This window comes from Callithrix jacchus, chromosome 17, assembly GCF_049354715.1.
Source record: "Callithrix jacchus isolate 240 chromosome 17, calJac240_pri, whole genome shotgun sequence".
In the NCBI taxonomy this organism is placed as follows: domain Eukaryota; kingdom Metazoa; phylum Chordata; class Mammalia; order Primates; family Cebidae; genus Callithrix; species Callithrix jacchus.
In genome coordinates this window covers 81438617-81461291 of record NC_133518.1, presented here as the reverse complement: position 1 = coordinate 81461291, position 22675 = coordinate 81438617, and the positions used below count along the sequence as shown (strand labels likewise).

The 22675-nt window shown below is 43.9% G+C and overlaps 1 protein-coding gene and 1 pseudogene across 15 annotated transcripts in view; one reads left to right on the top strand and one right to left on the bottom strand.

Annotated features, from left to right (window-relative positions):
- The window catches only part of DRC9 (dynein regulatory complex subunit 9), a 46713-nt gene that overhangs the window by 20474 nt on the left and 3564 nt on the right, over positions 1 to 22675 (top strand). For 9 of the 15 annotated variants that reach the window (XM_078354894.1, XM_035278337.3, XM_035278336.3 and 6 more), the window contains 6 exons: positions 1185 to 1313; positions 5455 to 5536; positions 15290 to 15451; positions 16568 to 16642; positions 21189 to 21320; positions 22500 to 22601. In XM_078354894.1, the coding sequence (XP_078211020.1) occupies positions 1185 to 1313; positions 5455 to 5536; positions 15290 to 15451; positions 16568 to 16642; positions 21189 to 21320; positions 22500 to 22601 (682 nt within the window). The remainder of the gene's footprint in view (positions 1 to 1184; positions 1314 to 5454; positions 5537 to 15289; positions 15452 to 16567; positions 16643 to 21188; positions 21321 to 22499; positions 22602 to 22675) is intronic. The other 6 variants (XM_035278341.3, XM_078354896.1, XM_017966001.4 and 3 more) reach the window with 2 other exon arrangements.
- On the bottom strand, positions 19384 to 19481 carry LOC118149025 (U6 spliceosomal RNA; annotated as a pseudogene).

Genomic DNA, 22675 nt, shown 5'->3' with positions numbered 1-22675 from the left:
AGCTACTCAAGAGACTGAGGCAGGAGAATCGCTTGAACCTGGAAGGCAGCAGTTGCAGTGAGCCAAGATCACACCACTGCACTCCAGCCTGGGCAACACAGCGACACTCCATCTCAAAAATCATAATGAAATTGGAATTATCCCAGGAAGACAAAAATAGTTTAGCTTTGGAAAATGTAAAAAAAAAAAAGAAGAAATAAAAAGAAAGATCAAGCGATGCAGAAAAGGCATTTGGCAAAATTCCACATACATTCATCATTTAAAAACCAACAGCAAAAACCTCTTAGCACCACCATAAACCTGGCTAATAGAGTGAGTCTCTGTCTCAAAAAAAAAAGTGAAACTACATGTATTATTTAAATAAAATGCACAAACACATAATGAAAGTATCACAACATGCCAGAGAATAATCATCACCGGATTCAGAAGAGTGGTTGTCTTTGGGGAAGGTTGAGGGACTGGGATTAGAGACTTCAAATATATTTGACATATGTCTGAAAAACCAAGTCTCTACCATGGTAAAATATTTAAATTTTGTGTTATATGCAGAAATATTCATTATACTTTCTAAATTTTTGAAATACTTCATAATTTTGAAAAAAGTTAAATCATTTAAAAAAAATTTTTTAAAGACCTAATCAAACTTTTTTTTTTCTTTTTTTGAGACAGAGTCTTGCTCTGTTGCCCAGGCTGGATTGCAGTGGTGCAATCTCAGCTCACTGCAACCTCCGCCTCCTAGAGTCAAGCACTTCTCCCGCCTCAGCCTGCTGAGCAGCTGGGATTCCAGGCACGCACTACTGCACCTGGCTAATTTTTGTATTTCCCCGTGGAAATACAAAATACAAGCTGGTTTCAAACGTCTAACCTCAAGTGATCTGTCTGCCTTGGCCTCCCAAGTGCTGATATTACAGGCATGAGCCACCACGCCTGGCCTGGGTCTTAACTTGTGTGACGTCTGTAGCCCTTTGTGAATATAGGGAAATATATATACATATACATACATATTTTGTTTGTTTTGAAACCAGGTCTTGCTATGTTGTCCCAGCTGATCTCAAACTCCTGGGCTCAAGCAGTTCTTCCACCTCCGCCTCCCAAGTAGCTGGGATTAAGGCACATGCCGCTGCACCTGGCTTGAAAATTTAATGTATTAACTCATCTTTTTTTTGTTTTGTTTCTCCTCTCAGGCAGTTTTTCAGTGATGTGATTGCAGATACCATTAAGGAGTTGGAAGATTCGGGCACTTTCAACAATCTCCTGCAAGCTTTGAGCAAAGAGAGGGGGAAGAAAACGCATTTCTGTGATGTCATTGCCAGGTGAGAATACCGTATTTCTATGGTGTCATTGCCAGGTGAGAATACCGTATTTCTATGATGTCATTGCCAGTTGAGAATACCGCATTTCTATGGTGTCATTGCCAGTTGAGAATACCGCATTTCTATGGTGTCATTGCCAGTTGAGAATACCGTATTTCTGTGGTGTCATTGCCAGGTGAGAATACCGTATTTCTGTGGTGTCATTGCCAGGTGAGAATACCGTATTTCTGTGGTGTCATTGCCAGGTGAGAATACCGTATTTCTGTGGTATCATTGCCAGGTAAGAATACCGTTAGGGTTATTTGCTTTGCTGCATTTTAAAGTGCTGTAACACTCGTACTGGAAATCCTTGATTCTAAAGCAAACCAACCATTTGCTTTCCAGGGAAGATAACTAGAAGTCAGAATTTGGGTTTTCTTCCTAGTTCTGCTGGGACAATAATTCAGATTGCTGGGCCTTCATTATCTGTATTTACAATACATCAAGACTATTCTTCCTTCTCTGTTAGTCTTTCTTAAGATTGAATTCATTGAAAATCACTGAACAATAACAAATGAATGACAAGGAAAGTTTTTCTTTTCCAGGACCTTTCAACTTAGGAATTCTTTCCGAAACTCCATTTTTTTTTTTTTTTGAGACAGAATCTTGCTGTCACTCAAGTTGGAGCACAATGGCCTGATCTCAGTTCACTGCAACCTCTGCCTCCCAGTTCAAGCGATTCTCCTGCCTCAGCCTCCCAAGTAGCTGGAACTACAGGCATGCGCCACCACACCTAGCTAATTTTTGTATTTTTAATAGAGATGGGGTTTCACCATGTTGGCAAGGCTGGTCTCGAACTCCTGGCCTCAAGTGATCCACCCACATCGGCCTCCCAAAGTGTTGGGATGACAGGCGTGAGCCACCACGCCCGGCCTGAAACTCCCTTTAGATGTTCATCCAGTAATGATTGATCCTGCATTTTTCTCGTCCTTTTTTGCTCATTTACCATCAGCATTGTTTTTATTCTGCTCTTAGAGAGATTTCCTTAACTTTGTCTTGCAACTCTTTCTTTCTTCTTCTTATTTTTCTAAGACTGGGACTTGCTCTGCTGCCCAGGCTAAAGTGCAGCCTCAACCTCCCAGGCTCAAGTGATTCTCCTGCCTCAGCCTCCCAAGTAGCTAGAACCACAGATGTGTGTCACCATGTCTGGCTAATTTATTTTATTTTATTTTTGAGACGGAGTTTCGCTCTTGTTACCCAGGCTGGAGTGCAATGGCACAATCTCGGCTCACCGCAACGTCCGCCTCCTGGGTTCAGGCAATTCTCCTGCCTCAGCCTCCTGAGTAGCTGAGATTACAGGCACACACCACCATGCCCAGCTGATTTTTTGTATTTTTAATAGAGATGGGGTTTCACCATGTTGACCAGGATGGTCTCGATCTCTTGACCTGATGATCCACCCGCCTCAGCCTCCCAAAGTGCTGGGATTATAGGCTTGAGCCACCACGCCCAGCAGATCCCCCTATTTTTAGCACGGCCTTTCATCTCCACTTCCAGCTGTGTCTGGTTCTGTCTCCAAGTCCAAATCCTTGGTTCAACTCTTCCAGGAAACCTAGCCAAAACTAACAATACACCCATGATATCCCAAGATGAGGACAGGCAGTTGCCTGACCACAACGGGTGAGGAAGGGAATCAAAAGGTCATAATGCTCCTTTGCCAGACTTTCAATCACTCCACTCAGATTTAACCCTGTAGCTGGGCGCAGTGGCTCACATCTGCCAGCACTTTGGGAGGCCAAGGTGGGTGGATCACGAAGTCAGGAGTTCGAGACAAGCCTGGCCAACATGGCGAAACCCCATCTCTACCAAAACTACAAAAAATTAGCCAGGTGTGATGGCAGTCACCTGTAATCCCAGCTACTCAGGAGGCTGAGGCAGGAGAATCACTTGAACCCGGGAGGTGGGGTTGCAATGAGCCGAGACTGCGCCACTGCACTCCAGCAGCCTGGGCAACAGAGGGAGACTGTCTAAACCAAACAAAACAAAAACAAACCAACAGACAAGAAGGTGTGTGGTGCCTCCATGTGCTGCGCTTTTCTGGGGGGCTGTAGTTTTATTCAGTTTTCTTCTTGGCTTCTCATTCTGTACACATTTAGATCTCATTTTTCTCTTGTCTGCTTTATATCTTCTTTAGTTTTGCTGATGTATGTCAACTGCATTCTTTCTTCTTCCAATCTGTCTTTTTTTTTTTTTAAGACGGGATTTCACCATGTTGGTCAGGCTGGTTTTCAACTCCCAACCTCAGGTGACCACCCACCTTCGCCTCCAAAGTGCTTGGATTACAGGTGTGAACCACCACGCCTGGCCAATCTCTTTGTCTTTATAAGTTTATACCTTTTATTATTTTCTTGCCTGTTATTTTAGTATTGTTTCAAGAGGGAACGGAGAGCCGGGCATGGTGGCTCATGCGTGTGATCCCAGCACTTTGGGAGGCTGAGGTGGGTGGATCATTGGAGGTCAGGAGTTCGAGACAGCCTGGCCAACATGGTGACATCCTTCCTCTACTAAAAATACAAAAATTACTTGGGCGTGGTGGCGTATACCTGTAGTTCCCAGCTACTCAGGAAGCTGAGGCAGGAGAATTGCTTGAACCTGGGAGGTGGAGGTTGCAGTGAGTTGAGATCACACCACTGGACTCCAGCCTACAGAACAGAATAAATAAACAAAAATAAAAATAAAAACTCTTGAGTAAAAATGTTTACCTAGCTGCGGTTTAGTAAGAAGTATTTTTTTGTTGTTTTGTTTATTCTGGTATTGTTTTGCTATTTTTTGTTTGTTTTAAACCTAAATAATGGTATTGCTGGAGAGAGCAGAAGGCTGTTTCTGAGAGCAAACCGGGAAACAGTAATATAGTTAAGTTCTCAGGCTCTGGTGTCAGAGCGTACTGAGTTTGAACCCCTTCTGCCATTTACTGTTCGTGTGACCATGGCAAGTATGTAAGTCCAGGTCTTCTGAGAAATCGATGCCAAGATGGAATGATTCGTGCAAAGACTATCAGGGGAAATGTCTGTGTGAGAGGAAATGCCGACCCCAAGAGAAGGAGAGGGGTGGAAGCCCCTGCTATGTTTGGCAAGGTCTTCAGGGGTCCTTGAACTAAAGTCAACCATCAGAGAAGTCCTGGCTCCCCGGAAAGGCTTGCTCCATACTATTCCTGCCACACTTCACTGGGTGGGAGCAGTCTGTGGGAAGTGTGGTCCCGGAACACACACAGCAAAGGATTTTGGAGCCTAGAAGCTGTAACCCTTGCTTTTGTATGTCCTGATTTCCAGGACAAAGTGGATTTGTGAGCTTCTGTGGTCATTCGGACCCAACCTCCATCCCTGTAGTTGGAGCCTGGTGAGGCACATTCTCACATCCAGTATATCAAGCTACCTTAGCCCTCTCTGTAAAACAGGGATAATGATGGATTACCTCGGAAGGCTGTTTTGAGGGGAAGAATACGTAATGAGAGTGCCCAAAGTAGAAAGGGTTCTTCTTTCTCCTCCTGCTGTCCTTCTCTTCTTCACTTTTTCTCAGGGGCAGCTATTTTAGATTTAATACTGATAAGCCAGAAAATCTTCCTCCAAATTATTAAAACAAATTGTCTTTTAAAAAGTGTTATTGCAAATGTGTTATTGGACCAGCACCAATAGCATCACCTGGGAGCTCGACAGAGCAGCACCTTTCAGGCTCCCCTCCCAGACCTGCTGAATCAGTCTCTGGGAGTAGAGGCCAGGAATTTGGTTTCTGTTTGTTTGTTTTTTCAGATGGAGTTTTGCTCTTGTTGCCCAGGCTGGAGTACAGTGGTATGATCTCAGCTCACTGCAACCGCTGCCTCTTGGGTCCAAGTGATTCTCCTGCCTCAGACTCCCAAGTAGCTTGGACTACAGTCATGAGCCACCACACCCAGCTAATTTTTATATTTTTAGTAGAGATGGGGTTTCACCATGTTGGCCAGGTTGGTCTTGAACTCCCGGCCTCAGGTGATCCACCCACCTTGGCCTCCCAAAGTTCTGGGATCACAGGTGTGAGGAGTTTGGTGTTTTGTGTGCAGGGTGACCCTCGTGCACTCCAAGGTTTGAGAAGCTCTGCTCTGAACACAAATCATTCTCATTTCTTCTAGGGAGGAAAAAGGAAGAAAACAGATAATATCCCTTCAAAAACAGCTAATTAACGTCAAAAAAGAACAGCAATTTGAAGTACAGGTAAGAATTACCTGCGTAACACCAAAAGTGACTGAGCTAACATAGCTATTAAATAAATGGATGCTATCTTTCTCAAGCAGAGAAGAGTTACGCATAAAAGATCATTGTTTCTTCTGGCATTCCTTTACTGTTGAAATATAGCCAGGCACAGTGGCTCACACCTGGAGTCCCAGCACTTTAGGAGGCCAAGGTGGGTGGATCACCTGAGGTCAGGAGTTTGAGACCAGCCTGGCCAACATGGTGAAACTCCATCTCTACTAAAAATATAAAAATTAGCCGGGTGTGGTCGTGCGTGCCTGTAATCCCAGCACTTTGGGAGGCCGAGGTGGGTGGATCATGAGGTCAAGAGATCGAGACCATCCTGGTCAACATGGCGAAACCCCGTCTCTACTAAAAATAGAAAAATTAGCTGGGCATGATGGCGCGTGCCTGTAATCCCAGCTACTCAGGAGGCTGAGGCAGGAGAATTGCCTGAACCCAGGAGGTGGAGGTTCCGGTGAACCGAGATCGCGCCATTGCACTCCAGCCTGGGTAACGAGCAAAACTCCGTCTCAAAAAAAAAAAAAAATTAGCCAGGTGTGGTCATGCATGCCTGTAATCCCAGCTACCTGGGAAGCTGAGGCAGGAGAATCGCTTGAACCCTGGGAGGTTGCAGTGAGCTGAGATATCGCCATTGCCCTCTAGTCTGGGCGACAGAGTAAGATTCTGTCTCAAAAAAAGAAAAAGAAAATATAAAGAGAGCAACTAGTGATCTGGCCTGGGTTGTACAGGTTTCTCTTGAGTGCAGAGCCCTGTGAGACCCCAACTCCCTGAAGCTGTTAGTCCTCATCCTCATATCCTACCCCACATACACCGTCCACCCCTCTCCCACAGGGGACCTAGTCTCAGGCAGCCTCTTATATTCTTAAATCCCAGATGCAAAATTATATTCCTAGAGAAGACATTAAGCACATTATACATCTTCTTATACGTGGCGGTTAGGCTTAATCATGGCATTCGTATTATATTTCAAGGACAAAGTGGATTTGTGAGCTTTTGTGGTCACTAGGACCCAACCTCATATCTAGAGTACTTTACAAGAAAATACATCCCAAGTTTTAAGGAACTGACTTGCAAAACAAAGTTGGGGCTACAATCTAAGCAGTTAGAAACAAGCTGTATCAGGATAACGGACAGCTTTTCTTATGAGCAGTCTAGAAAGTTACAGAGGATGGCTGGGCACAGTGGCTCACATCTGTAATCCCAACACTTTGGAAGGTCGAGGCAGGCGGATCACCTGAAGTCGGGAGTTTGAGACCAGTCTGACCAACATGAAGAAACTTTGTCTCTACTAAAAATACAAAATTAGCCAGGTGTGGTGGTGCACGCCTGTAACACCAGCTACTCGAGAGGCTGAGGCAGGAGAATCGCTTGAACCTGGGAGGTGGAGGTTGTGGTGAGCCAAGATCAAGTCATTGCACACCAGCCTGGACAACAAAAGTGAAAATCTGTCTCAAAAAAAAAAGAAAGTTACAGAGGATGGCCAGGCGAGTGGCTCATGCCTATAATCCCAGCACTTTGGGAGGCCGAGGTGGGTGGATCACGAGGTCAGGAGATGGAGACCAGCCTGACCAACATGGTGAAACCCTGTCTCTACTAAAAATACAAAAATTAGCAGTGCATGGTGGCGCGCGCCTGTAGTCCCAGCTACTTAGGAAGCTGAGTATCATTCAGATATTATGATCATCAGCAAAAGAATAGGTTAAGAAACCAAGATTATGCTTTGTACCGGATCTCGAAAGAAAGAGAAAAAGAGAGAGGGAAGGAGGGAGGGAGGGAGGGAGGGAGGGAGGAAAAAGAAAGGAGGGAAGGAGAGAAGGAAGAAAGGAAGGAGGGAAGGAATAGAGGGAGGCATCAAGACCAGCAGATCCAAGGCAAGCCTTGGAACAGAAAAACAACGATCAAAATGAAATCAAGTTAAATCCCTAGAGTTACTGAAAACCAGTAGTCAAGGTTGGAAACAAGAAGATAGGAAGCGCCTGGACATTAGGGACATGTGGGTCAGAAAATGACGCCAACAAGAATGCAGCGTTTTGTGGTAGCTGGGATGTTTGGAGCAATTGCCTTAGACACTAGGCAAAAAGTCACAAAGGAAGAAAGTTTCAGACTTCTGAACATCAGCATACAAAACAAGGTAACAGTGGATCAGAACTTTCACGAAACTACTGGGAAAAAAGAACCAAGATCTGTATATACAGATTATCTTTTGGTGGGGTGTGGCGGCTCACACCTGTAATCCCAGCACTTTGGGAGCCCAAGTCAGTCAAATCATGAGGTCAAGAGATCGAGACCATCCTGGCCAACATGCTGAAACCCTGTCTCTACTAAAAACACAAAAATTAGCTGGGTGTGGTGGTGCGCACCTGCCGTCCCAACTCCTTGGGAGGCTGACGCAGGAGAATCACTTGAACCCAGGAGGCAGAGGTTGCAGTGAGCTGAGATTGCGCCACTGTACTCCAGCATGGTGACAGAGCAAGACTCCATCTCAAAAAGAAAAAAAAAATTGTCTTTTTTATATCCATAACAGACTTAGAGTAGAAAATTGAAAATTTACATATATTACTTACAATAGTGTCAACACCATCAAGTACCTAGCATTGAATCTAACGGCAGCAACAAAATAACAGTAAAACGCATGTCACCAGGCCCAGCTAATTTTGTATTTTTAGTAGAGACAGGGTTTTGCCATGTTGCCCAGGCTGGTCTGGAACTCCTGGTACGAGGCAGTATTCCACCTCCCTTGGCCTCCCAAAGTGCTGGGATTACAGGTGTGAGCCACTGTGCCTCGACATTTTTTTTTTTTTTAATTGAGATGTGGATCTCTCTTTGTTGCCCAAGCTGGTCTTGAACTCCTGGCCTCAAGCAGTCCTACCTCAGCCTCCCAAGTAACTAGGATTATTGCAGCTCAGAGTTTATTCTGAGTCTATGGACTCATATAGTATCAGCCAGTATTCTAAGTCAGGGTCACGCAGACAAATAGAAATGTTATTTTTTTTTAAGACATAGAATCATTCTCTCCCCCAGGCTGGAGGGTAGTGGTGTGATCTCGGCTCACCACAACCTCCGCCTCTAGGGTTCAAGTGATTCTCCTACCTCAGCCTCCCAAGTAGCTGGGATTCCAGGGGTGTACCACCACACCTGGCTAATTTTTGTATTTTTTTAGTGGAGATGGGTTTTTGCTATGTTGGCCAGGCTAGTCGCAAACTCCTGACCTCAAATGATCTGCCCACCTCAGCCTCCCAAAGTGCTGGGATTACAGGCATGAGCCACCATGTCTGGCCATAAATGTTAACTTAATAGAGAATTTTTTTTTTCCTGTGGCTTCTATCTCTTTAATAGACTACATCACATCCCCATTTTCCTTTTGCTTTCCAACCAGAGGGGCAACCTTAGGTATAAGACAAGTGCCAACTTCGCAGACAGTAGCTTCCAAACTTCCAGGAACCAGTGCCCTGTTCTGTACTTTGCTTACAGTTATGAAAGCAGACACCACCATTAAAAGCCCGTGGCTCGGCCGGGCGCGGTGGCTAATGCCTGTCATCTCAGCACTTTGGGAGGCCGAGGCGGATGGATCGCAAGGTCAGGAGATCGAGATTATCCTGGCTAACATGGTGAAACACCGTCTAGCCGGGCGTGGTGGCACATGCCTGTAACCCCAGTTACTCAGGAGGTTAAGGCAGGACAATCATTTGAACCCAGGAGGCGGAGGTGGCAGTGAGCCGGAACTGCACTCCAGCCTGGGCGATAGAGTGAGACTCGGTCTCAAAGTAAAAAAAAAAAGCCCTTGGCTCACATTATTATGGCAGCCATCAGAGCCTTATTAACTCGAACTGGTAGACTGCCTCTTTTTATTAGTAAATCGTGCTTCTCTTAATTCAAATAACATGTCCAGAAGTCCAGATCTGAGGGCAATTTTGGGATTTGGAAGTAACGTGGGTCAGCCATGAAAACCCAAAAATGCGATGCATCAGTCCATGGACCTGACCATGAGGAAAGTTCCAGACACCGTGGACAACTAGGATTGCATGTTGTAGTGAAGGCAAATGTTTTCTTAGTAAAATCTGAAAAGGCATTCATGCAACCCAAAACCCTTGGCCTGGACCGGCTGCTTCTAGGCTGGCTCTTCTTTCACACTGGGAAGAAGAGGAAATGGAATGGCACTTCAGCTCGTCAGTATACCCCAGTCATGATTTTACCATCAGTGGCCTGTCAGCGTTTCTTATCCTCCTCCTGTGTTTCCACACCGTCAGCATGGAGGGTCATAAAAACGTTTGTGCAAGGCCGGGCACAGTGACTCACAGCTGCAATCCCAGCACTTTGGGAGGCCAAGGCAGGCGGATCACAAGGTCAAGAAATCTAGACCATCCTGGCCAACATGATGAAATCCCGTCTCTACTAAAATACAAAAAATAATTAACTTGTGGTGGCGCACACCTGTAGTCCCAGCTACTCGGGAGGCTGAGTCAGGAGAATGCTTGAACCCAGGAGGTGGAGATTGCAGTGAGCCGAGATTGCACCACTGCACTACAGCCTGGGTGACAGTGCGAGACTCTGTCTCAAAAACATATATATATATTTGTGCAAAATACCAATCCAGGAGGAACCCAGAGTACTCAGAGGCCCATGGCAATGGCATTAAAACCAGATGTCTTTGACTTGGCATTGTCGATGTTGTGTGTCCCTATAAACACTTTCATGATGCAATACCTTCTGTTTACCAGAGGCAGAAGCTAAAGACTTTTCACTTTGCATTTCTGATCTTCATATTTTTACTCTGAAGTCTTAATATTGAATTTGAGGAAGAAAAATTACCAGAAAACACTCTTGAGTTTTCAAAAGTATATATTTGTATGTATGGACACTATTTAACAAATACCTGTCTAACACTATTTAGATTCTGTGAGAAACAAAACTACAGAAAACCTACAGGCTAAGGTTTTCTGCAAAAGGCTTTATTTACGTAAGTGATATACAAGCTGGACCTTGAAGGAAATCTAAGGGATAATATAGGTAAAAGGATCCAGGTGAAGAAGTAAAACCGTCACATTTTCACTTTAACTCCAGTCATTTAAAGATTCAAACCTAGGCCAGGCACGGTGGCTCATGGCTGTCATTCCAGCACTTTCGGAGGTGGAGGCGAGTGGATTGTTTGAGGCCAGGAGTTTGAGACCAGTCTGGGAAACATGGCAAAACCCTATCTCTACCAAAAAAAAAAAATACAATTAGCTGGGAGTGGTGGCGTGGTAGCATGCCCCTGTGGGCCCAGCTATTTGGGAGGCTGAGGTGAGAGGATCACTTGAGCCCCAGAGGTAGAGGTTGCAGTGAGCTGTGCTCACGCCACTGCACTCCAGCCTGGGCAACAGAGCGAGACCCTATCTCAAAAAAAAAAAAAAAAAAAAAAAAAGATTCACACCTTAACACTGACTGCCATACAATTTGGGAATAGAAGGGAGGGAAGAGGAAGAAAGAGGAGAAATGGGTCAAGCACAGTGGCTCACACCTGTAATCCCAGCACTTTGGAAGGCTGAGGCGGGCAGATCACCTGAGGTCAGTAGTTCCAGACCAGCCTGGCCAACATGGTGAAGCTCTGTCTCTACTAAAAAAAAAAAAAAAAAAAACAGAAAAATTAGCCAAGTGTGGTGGCACATGCTTATAATCCCAGATACTCAGGAGGCTGAGGCAAGAGAATCGTTTGAACCTGGGAGGTGGAGGTTGCAGTGAGCTGAGATCACACCACTGCACTCCAGCCTGGGCAATACAGCAAGATTCCATCTCAAAAAAAAGCGGGGCAGGGGGACGGGAAGAAATGGGGAAGACAGGGGAGAAGGAAAGTGTGTATAGAAAGAATGGAAGGAAAAGTGAGCCAAAAGCAGATAGCTCTTAAAATTCCTTTAATCAACATTTATTGAGCCTACAGATTGTGCCAGGCACTGGGATGACAAAATAGGCTTAGTGAGGTTAAGTAATTTGCCTGCAATCCTGCAACTTGTAAGAGAATATGAAATACTAAGACATATTATCAAAGGGCTTATAGCATATTCTGTGCCAGAAATACTGAGTCTCTTTGGAATGATTCTGATCTAGCTAGAATAACTCTCATACAATTAGAATGATTCTGTAGAGGTATATCAAGAAGTTAGTAGATAAAATAACTTGAAGAATTCCATTCTGATTCATCTTATGATTCTTTTTCTTTCTTTTTTTTGAGACTGGGTCTCACTCTATTGCCCAGGCTAAAGTGCAATGGCGTGAACACAGCTCACTGCAGCCTCGACGTTGGGGCTTAAGGGATTCTACCACTTCAGTCTCCCTAGTAGCTGGGACTACAGGTACATGCCACCAGGCCTAGATAGTTTTTAAATTTTTTTGCAAGGACAGGTTTCACCATGTTGCCCTGGCCGGTCTTGAACTTCTGGGTTCAAGTGATCCTTCTGCCTTGATTTCACAGAGTTTTGGGATTATAGGTGAGCCATGCCGCCGGGCTGGGACCTAATGACACTTTAAGTCAAGCTTACCCAACCTGCAACCCGCAGGCCGCATGTGGCCCAGGATGGCTTTGATTGGGACCCAACACAAATTCATAAACTCTGTTAAAACATTAGGAGAGATGTTGTATGTGTGATTTTTTTTAGCCTGTCAGCTATTGTTGGTGTATTTTATGTGTGGCCCAATGCAATCCTTCTTCTTCCAATGTGGCCAGTGAAGCCAAAAGACTGGGCACTGCTGCCTACGTCTGCTTTCCTTAATAGAGGATTTTTCCAATTACCGCTTTGTTTTTCCTGCAGTTACTTAGAATTAATTCCCTAGCTACTTGGGAGGCTGAAGACAGGAGACTGCTTGAGCCTAGGAGTTCAAGATCACAGTGAGCTACGATGGTGACACTGTACTACAACCTGGGGGACAGAGTAAGACCCTACCTCAAGAAAAAAAATGAGGCTGGGTGCAGCAGTGGCTCCTGCCTGTAATCCTAGCACTTTGGGAGGCTGAGATGGCAGGATCATTTGAGCCCGGGGTTTTGAGGCCAGCCTGGGCAACATCGTGAAACTCTGTTTCTACAATAATAATGATAATAATAATAAGCCTCTATAGGCTGAGGCAGGAGGATTTCTTGAGCCTGAGAGGTCACAGTTGCAGTGAGCCATGATCATGCTACTGCACTTCAGCTTGAGTGACAGAACAAGACCCTGTCTCCAAAAAAACCAACAAAAAAGCTGGGTGCAGTGGCTCATGCCTGTAATCTCGGCACTTCAGGAGGCCAAGGCGGGAGGATCCCTTGAAGCCAAGAGTTTGAGACCAACCTGGGCAACATAGAGAGACCCCCATCTCTAAAAATGTTAAAAAGTGAGCCGGGCATGATGGCATACACCTGTAGTACTAGCTACTTGGGAGGTCACTTGAGCCCAGAAACTAACTGAAGGTTAGTGAGCTGTGATCAAGCCTCTGGACTCCAGCCTGGGTGATAGAGGGAGATCCTGTCTCTAAAAAAGAATTTTTTTTAAATAAAAAACTAATTCTACCCAACTTACACACTAAGATGAAAGGTGGTTGGAAAGGTGGTGGCTCACGCCTGTAATCCCAGCACTTAGGGAGGCCGAAGGTGGGTGGATCACCTGAGGTTGGGAGTTCAAGACCAGCCTGACCAACATGGAGGAAACCCCATCTCTACTAAAAATACAAAATTAGCTGGGCGAGATGACGGGTGCCTGTAACCCCAGCTACTTGGGAGGCCAAGGCAGGAGAATTGCTTGAAGCCAGGAGGCGGAGGTTCTGATGAGCCGAGATCGTGCCGTTGCACTCCAGCCTGGGCAACAAGAGCGCAAAGAAAAAGAAAAAGAAAAGAAACGGCAGTTGGCGTTTAAAGGAGGGCAAATCTGAAACCATGCACTTCTGTTGCTGGTTGTGTTTGCTTGTTACGCTGTCAGGTGACTACTGATCACCTCTCTGTGGAGTTACTCACATTGTTTCTTCTCAAACAGTTCTTTCAAACAAATGTTACCCCTGACTAAAAGCTTTCCAAGGGTTCCCATGACAGTCGGAATAAAATCTGAATTTCTCAGTCAGGCCTCTGAGGTCCTGCGTGGTACACTTATCTCCAACCTCCTTGTCCTCCCTTCAGTCCTCACTAGTCTAGAGCCTCCAGAGTTTTCTTTCAGTTCCTGGAATGTATCCAGGTCTTGACTGCTTCAGGATTTGGGGATATATGTTTTCTTAACAATTCCCTTAACCCTATTTTTCTTTCTTCTTTCTCTTTTTTCTTTCCCCTCTCTCCCTCACTCCCTTCCTTCCTTCCTTCCTTCTCTCTCTCCTCTTTTTCTTTCTTTCTTGAGATGGAGTTTTGCTCTTGTTGCCCAGGCTGGAGTGCAATGTCGTGATCTCAGCTCACCTCAACCTCCGCCTCCGGGTTCAAGTAATTCTCCTGCCTCAGCCTCCCACGCCCCACCACGCCCAGCTAATGTTTGTATTTTTGGTAGAGACGGGGTTTCACCATGTTGACCAGGATGGTCTCGATCTCTTGACCTCGTGATCTACTCGCCTCCGCCTCCCAAAGTACCGGGATTACAGGTGTGAGCCACTGCACCCAGCCAACCCTATTTTTCATGTGGTGGGTTTACTTATCCTTCAGGTATCGAATAAACCATTGCTTTCCTAAGAGAGTCCCTCCCAGACCTTCCAATCTAATGTACTTCTCCTTTGCTATTTTCTCCCACAGTCTGTCAAGCTTTTCTTTTCTATCATTTTGCACAATTTTTAAAAGTTCACACATATTTGTTTCTTTTTAACCATATCTCTTCTATTGGATCGTAAGCTCTACAGGAGCAGGGAATATGTCTGTTTAGAGCTTCACTATTTTCTTAGTGCCTAGCTCAATGCCTGGTGCTGAATAAATATTTTTCTTTTTTAATTTAAAAAAAAATTTTTTTTTTTGAGACGGAGTTACGCTCTTGTTACCCAGGCTAGAGTGCAACGGCACGATCTCGGCTCACTGCAACCTCCTCCTCCTGGGTTCAGGCAATTCTCCCGCCTCAGCCTCCTGAGTAGCTGGGATTACAGGCACACAACACCATGCCCAGCTAATTTTTTGTATTTTTAGTAGAGACGGGGTTTCACCATGTTGACCAGGATGGTCTCGATCTCTTGGCCTCGTGATCCGCCTGCCTCGACCTCCCAAAGTGCTGGGATCACAGGCTTGAGCCACCGCGCCTGGCCCAATATTTTTCTTAATGAATATTGAGTCCTCACAATTGCAAGCACTTGGTGACCTGCAAAAAGAGTTTTCACACATATTATGAATGAAACGTAATAATCACTCTCTGAGATATTTCAGGCAAAGTAGATTTTTTTTTATTTATAGAAGGTAAAAAAGTTGGAGAGTTTGGCTTGGCCAAGTTCACATAGCTGGAGGCTTGGGTGGGAAGTCAGTTCTTTTGATCATTTTGACCAGTGATCTCTCTCCCACAATAAGAAATCTGTGCGGGGAATACGGAGTACACCGATAATGTGCCTGGGAACTAATCTCACAGCCCTGATTCTCAGAACTGCTGTGTTCTCTTTCATCTGTACTCTTCATGATTGTTGGCTAAAATTCCCATTGTGTGAAAAATAGTTCTAGTTCCTTGTTGATTTATACATACAAAGAGGAACCTGAAGCCACTGACTGAACCCAATGGAGGTAGAATGTATTTTCAGTTTAGAAACCTGGTCTTTCCACTACAGAGTCAGAATGAATACATTGCTAACCTCAAGGACCAACTGCAAGAGATGAAAGCAAAAACCAATTTGGAGAATCGCTACATGAAAATCAATACTGAGCTGCAGATTGCCCAGACCCAGAAAAAGTGTAACAGAACAGAGGAACTCTTGCTGGAAGAGATTGAGGTAATCCTTGGGACATTAGGAAAGAACCCAGAGATGGCATTTGAGCTCTCACTGTTGATACTGTGTCAGCTAACAAGGAGGGAGAGGAAGATTTCCCTCCATCTATCCAACAGCCCCTTGCACTTGAGGTTGAAAATAAAAGCCTTAATGAGGATGTGCATATTTGCACGCAGAGATTCCAACGGGCCGTAGCCTCCATCTCCTGCTTCTTTCATAATGACTCTGAAAATTGGCTGTACTTTCTCCCCTTATCAAACCACTCACCATTTCTCTTACTAATTATAGGGAGAGGGCAAAACAAGATACTTAGTTATGGCAGGATTTTGCTGCTGTTTATTCCATCTAACTAGTACCTTTCATTCTCAACATCTAGAGAGCTGAAGTTCATTCAAACCTAAATTTATAGAGATAAGAAGTCACGGTGAAAAACATCAAAATATCAGGAGGAAGAAATGGTAGATCTTGCGGGGAATGCTAAATGACCACGCACGCACACACACATGCACACAAAGCCAGGCACTAGTCCCAGCTAACTGGAGGTGAGGCATCGAGACAGGACGATCCTTGAGCCCAGGATTTCGAAGTCAGCCTGGGCAACATAGGAAGACTTCCTTCTCAAAAAAAAAAAAAAGAAAGAAAGAAAGAAAAGAAAAGAACAACAGGCAGATGGGAAGAAGGAAGAAGGAACAAACATCCTTAGACAAGGTAACTTCTGTGCAGGAGGAGTCCTTCCTCTTAAATTTACATGGCTGAAGGCCTTGACGACAGTTTTTTGCACTCTGAAACTTCCTTATAGGCCCTAAAATTTTGTGCCCTTGAAGTACTGTTTCTCTCCTTAAATGGTCACCTGTTTTCAGGTAACAGGTTTGTGTTCCGTTAGGGGACACTAACACACATCTAGACAGTGCCTCGCCACGTGGGTCTGCAGTGTCTGTCCACAGGAATTGCACTGAACTGAACTGAATTCCCACGCGAGAGCAATACCACAGAATTCCTGTGATCCCAGGTGGTAAAGGAAACCTGAGCTGCTGACCAAGCTGCAGCCCTAATCTTGAGAACAACTGATTCCCAGCCCTGCGGGGAAGGCTTGCTAGTATCTGATTATTGTTCTTACAGAAGCTAAGGATGAAAACCGAAGAAGAGACCCGGGTTCATATGGAGATTGAAATGTTCCTTAGAAAGGAGCAGCAGGTGGGTCACCAAAACTTTTCTATGCTTTGCTCTGCTTTTTTTTTCTACACCACTTATACCGAGGAAAGAAAAATAATTTTTTCTAAAGAAAAATCAACCATCATTCTTTCAGTCCAATAAACTGTAGCCCATGTTTTCTTTCAGGGTCATGCATCTGAATAGATATATAGCTGTAATCTGACAGAGTACAGGCAAAACTTTGTCTCCTGCTTTTATCATTGAGCTTATATGAGAAAACTTTTTGGCCACGTACGGTGGCTCATGCCTATAATCCCAGCACTTTGGGAGTCTGAGGTGGGCTGATCACCTGAAGTGGGGAGTTCAAGACCAGCCTGACCAACATGGAGAAACCCTATCTCTACTAAAAATACAAAATTAGCCAGGTGTGGTGGCCCATTCATGTAATCCCAGCTACTCAGGAGGCTGAGGCAGGAGAATCCCTTGAACCCGGGAGGTGGAGGTTGTGGTGAGCCAAGATTGTGCCATTGCACTCCAGCCTGGGCAACAAGAGCAAAACTCCATCTCAAAAGAAAAAAAAATTTTTTGATTCCTATATTGCTGTATACTGATAATTTTTAAATTATGACTTAATTTATGACTTAAAATATATTAAGTCAAGGCCAGGCGTGGTGGCTCACACCTGTAATCCCAACACTCTGGGAGGCTGAGGCAGGCGAATTACGAGGTCAGGAGTTAGGGTCTAACTCATCCTGATTAGAATAAGTTAGATCACTGCACCCCAATTGGGCATCATTTTCCTATTATTGGTTACACCACCATTGTTCTGGTGTTTTGGTCAGGATTACACATGAATTCATCATAGTCATGCCTCGTTTCTCATATGCAAGTTAGAGCATTCAGAGGAAAAGAACAGACCCCTGAAACTTTGAATGGCAAGCAAGAACCCTCTTGTTGTGGCATCAGTAAAACGTGCAGGTGAACTAGTGCCACTGGGTGTCCCACCCACACACTGCTAGCAACCCCGGGAAACAAAGAGAAGCCTTCCTGTTGTGTCCCTCCAGCGCCCTCTACTGACACAGTTTATCATTCTGTCAGCTGGCAAGAAAAATGTTAATAGCAAGCATCCATTTTCACAAAGCAAAGAAAGATGGATTTGGAGCGGACAGGCAATAAACCGGTAACTGGCACAAATGAGTTTTTATTTTTACTTTTTTTAATCATCAAGTGTGAGGTTTACTCTGTAGATTTCTGGTATATAAACTATCAACTTCAGGAAGTACCTTTTTAGTCTGGTCTTGCTAAAAGTTTTTTTTCTAATCAGGAAAAGTACTCAATTTTATGAGATGAATTTTTTTTCATTCATTGAGATGATATTGTTTTCTTTAATGTGTTAATAAAGAAACACATTAATAGATTTGCTGATGTTGAGTCATTTTCAAGTTCTTGGGATAAACTTTACCCAATTATAATGTGTTATTCTTTTAATAGATCATTAGTAAATTGATTTATAGTCTTAAAACTTTTTTCCTAAACTTTTTTTTAACTTTTAATTTTTGTGGGCACATAGTAGGTGTATATTATGCTACCGTGCCTGGCTAATTTTTCTTTTTTTCACCATGTTGCCATGGCTGATCTCAAACTCCCAGACTCAAGTAATCCTCCTGCCTCAGCCTCCCAAAGTGCTGGCTGGGATTATGGCATGAGAGATGGCACCTGGCCAATATTTTCTACCTAATTATTCGCCTAAACAGATAAATCAATTCATTTTAACTTAAGATTTTTATATCATTACTATAAAAGGAAAGCCAGTATCGCCTTCCATAAATATAAATTAGTATAAATAGGCTGGGCATGGTGGCTCACACCTGTAATCCCAGCAATTCGGGAGGCTGATGTGGGTGGATCGCTTGAACATAGAGCTTGAGACCAGCCTGGGCAACAGAGTGAGATCCTGTCTCTAACAAAAAATACAAAAAGTAGCCAGACATGGTGTTGCACACCTGTAGTCCCAGCTACTCAAGAGGCTGAGATGGGAGGATGACCTCGGCCCTGGAGGCAGAGGTTGCAGTGAACTAATATCATGCCATTGCACTCCAGTCTGAGTGTCACAGCCAGACCTTATCTCAAAGTAAATGAATAAAATAATGTGAATAGAAATACGAAAAATACCGAACGATGTTACTGCCTCATAGCCAGCCCTTTTGTTTGCCTGGAGCTTGTTCCCTCTTTGTTTTTTGGGGTTTTCAAAAACTTGTTAACAAAAGAAGAGAAGATGTAAGAGACGTGACAGCACCAAACTGACGTGTTACTGTAACATAATCAGAGTGATTTTATAAGAGACTGGCTCTCATTCCATTGCCCAGGCCGGAGTGCAGTGGCCTCATCACAGCTAATGCACCCTCAAATCCTGGGCTGAAATAATCATCCTGTGCAGCCCTGAGTAGCTAGGGACCACACATGCATACCACCACACCTGGCCAATTAAAACATTTTTGCAGAAATAGGGTCTCACTGTGTTGCTCAGGGTGGCCTCAAACTCCTGGTCCCAAGCAATCCTTCCACCTCTGCCTTCCAAACAGCTGGGATTACAGGCACAAGCCTCCCTACTTAGTGTAATCAGAATGATTAACTATAGCCATGTTTTAAAAACATTATATGCTACGTACCACCTAAAGTAACCTCTCAATGTGTCACTCGAGGTACATCGTCTAGGAGTCTGCAAGTTACACACTTCTGTTCTTTTGGGGGTAACCTTTAAATTTTTTGTTTCTAGAAAGTACACAAATATGGAATGCTTCACAAATTTGTGTGTCACTCTTGCACAGTGGTCATGCTAATCACCTCTGTACTGTTCATATATATATATATATATATATATTTTTTTTTTTTTTTTGAGATGTAGTTTCACTCTTGTTACCCAGGCTGGAGTGCAATGGCGCGATCTCAGCTCACCGCAACCTCCACCTCCTGGGTTCAGGCAATTCCCCTGCCTTGGCCTCCTGAGTAGCTGGGGTTACAGGCACGCGCCACCATGCCCAGCTAATTTTTTGTATTTTTAGTAGAGTCAGGGTTTCACCATGTCGACCAGGATGGTCTCGATCTCTTGACCTCGTGATCCACCCACCTCGGCCTCCCAAAAAATGGTGGGATTACAGGCTTGAGCCACCGCGCCCGGCTTTTTTTTTAGATGAAGTTTCATTCTTGTTGCCCAGGCTGGAGTGCAATGCTGTGATCTCAGCTCATTGCAACCTCTGCCTCCCAGGTTTAAGCTATTCTCCTGCCTCAGCCTCCCAAGTAGCTGGGATTACAGAGATGCACCACCATGTCCAGCTAATTTTGTATTTTTAGTAGAGATGCCCAGCTAATGTTGTATTTTTGTATTTCTCCATGTTGGTCAGGTGGATCTCAAACTCCTGACCTCAGGTGATCCACCTGCCTCGGGCTCCCAAAGTGCTGGGATTACAGGTGTGAACCACTGTGCCCGGCCTATTTTGGTATATATGTTACTACACAACTCTTAAAATGTTAACATCTCTTTTTACACTTTTGAAATTTATCTGCCTAGGGTTAATCAATATTTATACCTTCTTGCCTTTATTAAGGCAAAGATTTCACTTATTTCTTCTCTCCCTCTTCATCTCATGTTGAAATCATTCATTTTATATATATATATATAGTGATATATACAGACATTTTATATACATATATGTGCACTGTGGGTGTACAAGAATGATCTTGAGCATCAAAACAAGCCTCCGAGGTTTGTACTATGACTGTAATAGTAATACTGTACTATTGGCTAGGTATAGAATTTTATATATGAAGGAACCAGAGGCTTACAGAATGTAAGTAAACTTTCTTTCAGTGCCAGAGTTGGGAATTGAAACGTCAGAGCCTGTGCTCTTTCAACCAGATTATCCTGCCTACTTTGTGGTTTTAATTCTGAATTAGGATTTCTGATTAAAAAGTATCACATACCCTGCATGTTTTGCTGGTTCCTTTCCGTTTCTTAATATATCTTTCATTTTACTTTGCTACAGTAGTACATCCTTGAATAACTCTTTCAGAAAGACTGGGTTTAGTCTTTCCTTCCCTCACATTGGAATGCTGGGTTGGCTAGGTGTACAGTCTTTGATTCACATTCATTTTCTTTTAAAATTTTGAAGACATTGTATCCTACTTGACTAGGAAAGAAGAGATAGCTGATGCTTTTCCTTACCTTCAGACTTTTCTACATACTTTTCTTTCCTCTTCATTGCAACTTCCCCTATCCAGACATCTAGATGACCCTCCTCCCCTATTTTAAAATTGACTAACATACAACTTAAAATGTGTAAGTACTTAGTGTATAGTTTGATGGACATTTATGTGTACACATCCATCTAACCACCACCCGGACACAGGTACAGAGAACATTCACAGCATCCGAAATCAGTAGCCCAACTCTCCATCCAGATAAGTAACTACTGCTGTGACTTCTATCGATAGAAAGTTTTCCTTATTCTTGAAACTTATATAAGTGGAATCATACAGAATAGTGTTTTGTGTCTGGTGAATGCCATGTTTTCATGTTCTTTCCAAATAGAAACTTGAGGAGAAGCTAGAGTTCTGGATGGAGAAATATGATAAGGACACAGAAATGAAACAGAATGAACTAAATGCTCTCAAAGTGGCAAAGGCCAGTGACTTAGCACACCTTCAAGACCTCGCAAAGACGGTACGGACGTCCTCTGGGCGCTCACTGCATAGTGAGTGGGAACGAAGTTACAGTAGCTGGGTATTGCTATTTTGGGGCAAAAGTGGAGGTGTGCTTATAAACCGCCAGGATTCTTTTTAGGTGCTGCTGCTGCTGATGGGACAGAGCAGTGGCTAACACTGACACAGCGCTCTCTCTCTCCAAGGCGCTTTTCTAGTGTTTTAAATCTATAACGTATCTAACCCGCACAATCCCTTGAGGTAGACACTATTATTTCTACACTATGATCTCTGAAGACACTTTGTCAATGATTTCTAACAAGCCTGTGATTATGGTTTCATTATGGAATAAGTGCAGACTTCCTAAATTTTTTGTTTTGGGACAAAGTCTTGCTCTGTTGCCAGGCTGCAGTGCAGTGGCACAATCTTGGCTCACTGAAACCTCTGCTTCCCAGTTCAAGCAATTCCCCTGCCTCAGCCTCCCAAGTAGCTGGGACTACAGGTGTACACCTCTACGCCTGGGTAGTTTTTTGTATTTTAGTAGAGATGGGATTTTACTGCGTTGGCCAGGATGGTCTCAGTCTCCTGACCTCATGATCCGCCCACCTTGGTCTCCTGGGATGACAAGTGTGAGCCACTGTGCCTGGCCAAATTTCCACCAGCCTAAGTCACATGGCAAAACACCATCTCTACTAAAAATACAAAACTTAGCCAGGCATGGTGGTACACACCTGTAATTCCAGCTACTCAGGAGAGGAAGGCACAAGAATCACTTGAATCCAGGAGGATGGAAGTTGCAGTGAGCCAAGATTGTACCACTGCACTCCAGCCTGGGTGATAGAGACTGCCTCAAAACAACAACAAAAAACAGCTACTATTTGTATATGTACATTCCCCCAACGTTTTTTTAAAAAGCAATATTATTCTGAGGTCGTTAATGACATATTTGATTCATATTTCATTTCTTATGAAACAAAACAATTGAATTATTAAAACTGAAAAGTTTTGGGAATAATTATAAAGTCAGTATGTGAATATTTACAATCTAGGTATCTACTAAATTTTTTTCTTTGGTTTATCTTTAGATTTGGCATATTTTATTTTGAAATTTTATATTAAAAGCACAGGGCTGACTGGGCTGCAGCTTAGCCAAGAGAGCACAGTAATAAATGACTAATGTCTATAATGGCTACCCTTGCAGATAAGAGAGTATGAACAGATCATCACTGAAGATCGTATAGAAAAGGAGAAGAGCAGGAAGAAGGTAGAACAGGATCTCTTGGAATTAAAGAGCGTCATAAAGGTAAAGACCATCATCAGTATCTCGCCACAGCCGGCCTAACACTGAGGAGCACAGAAGCATCTCTCATTCATTAT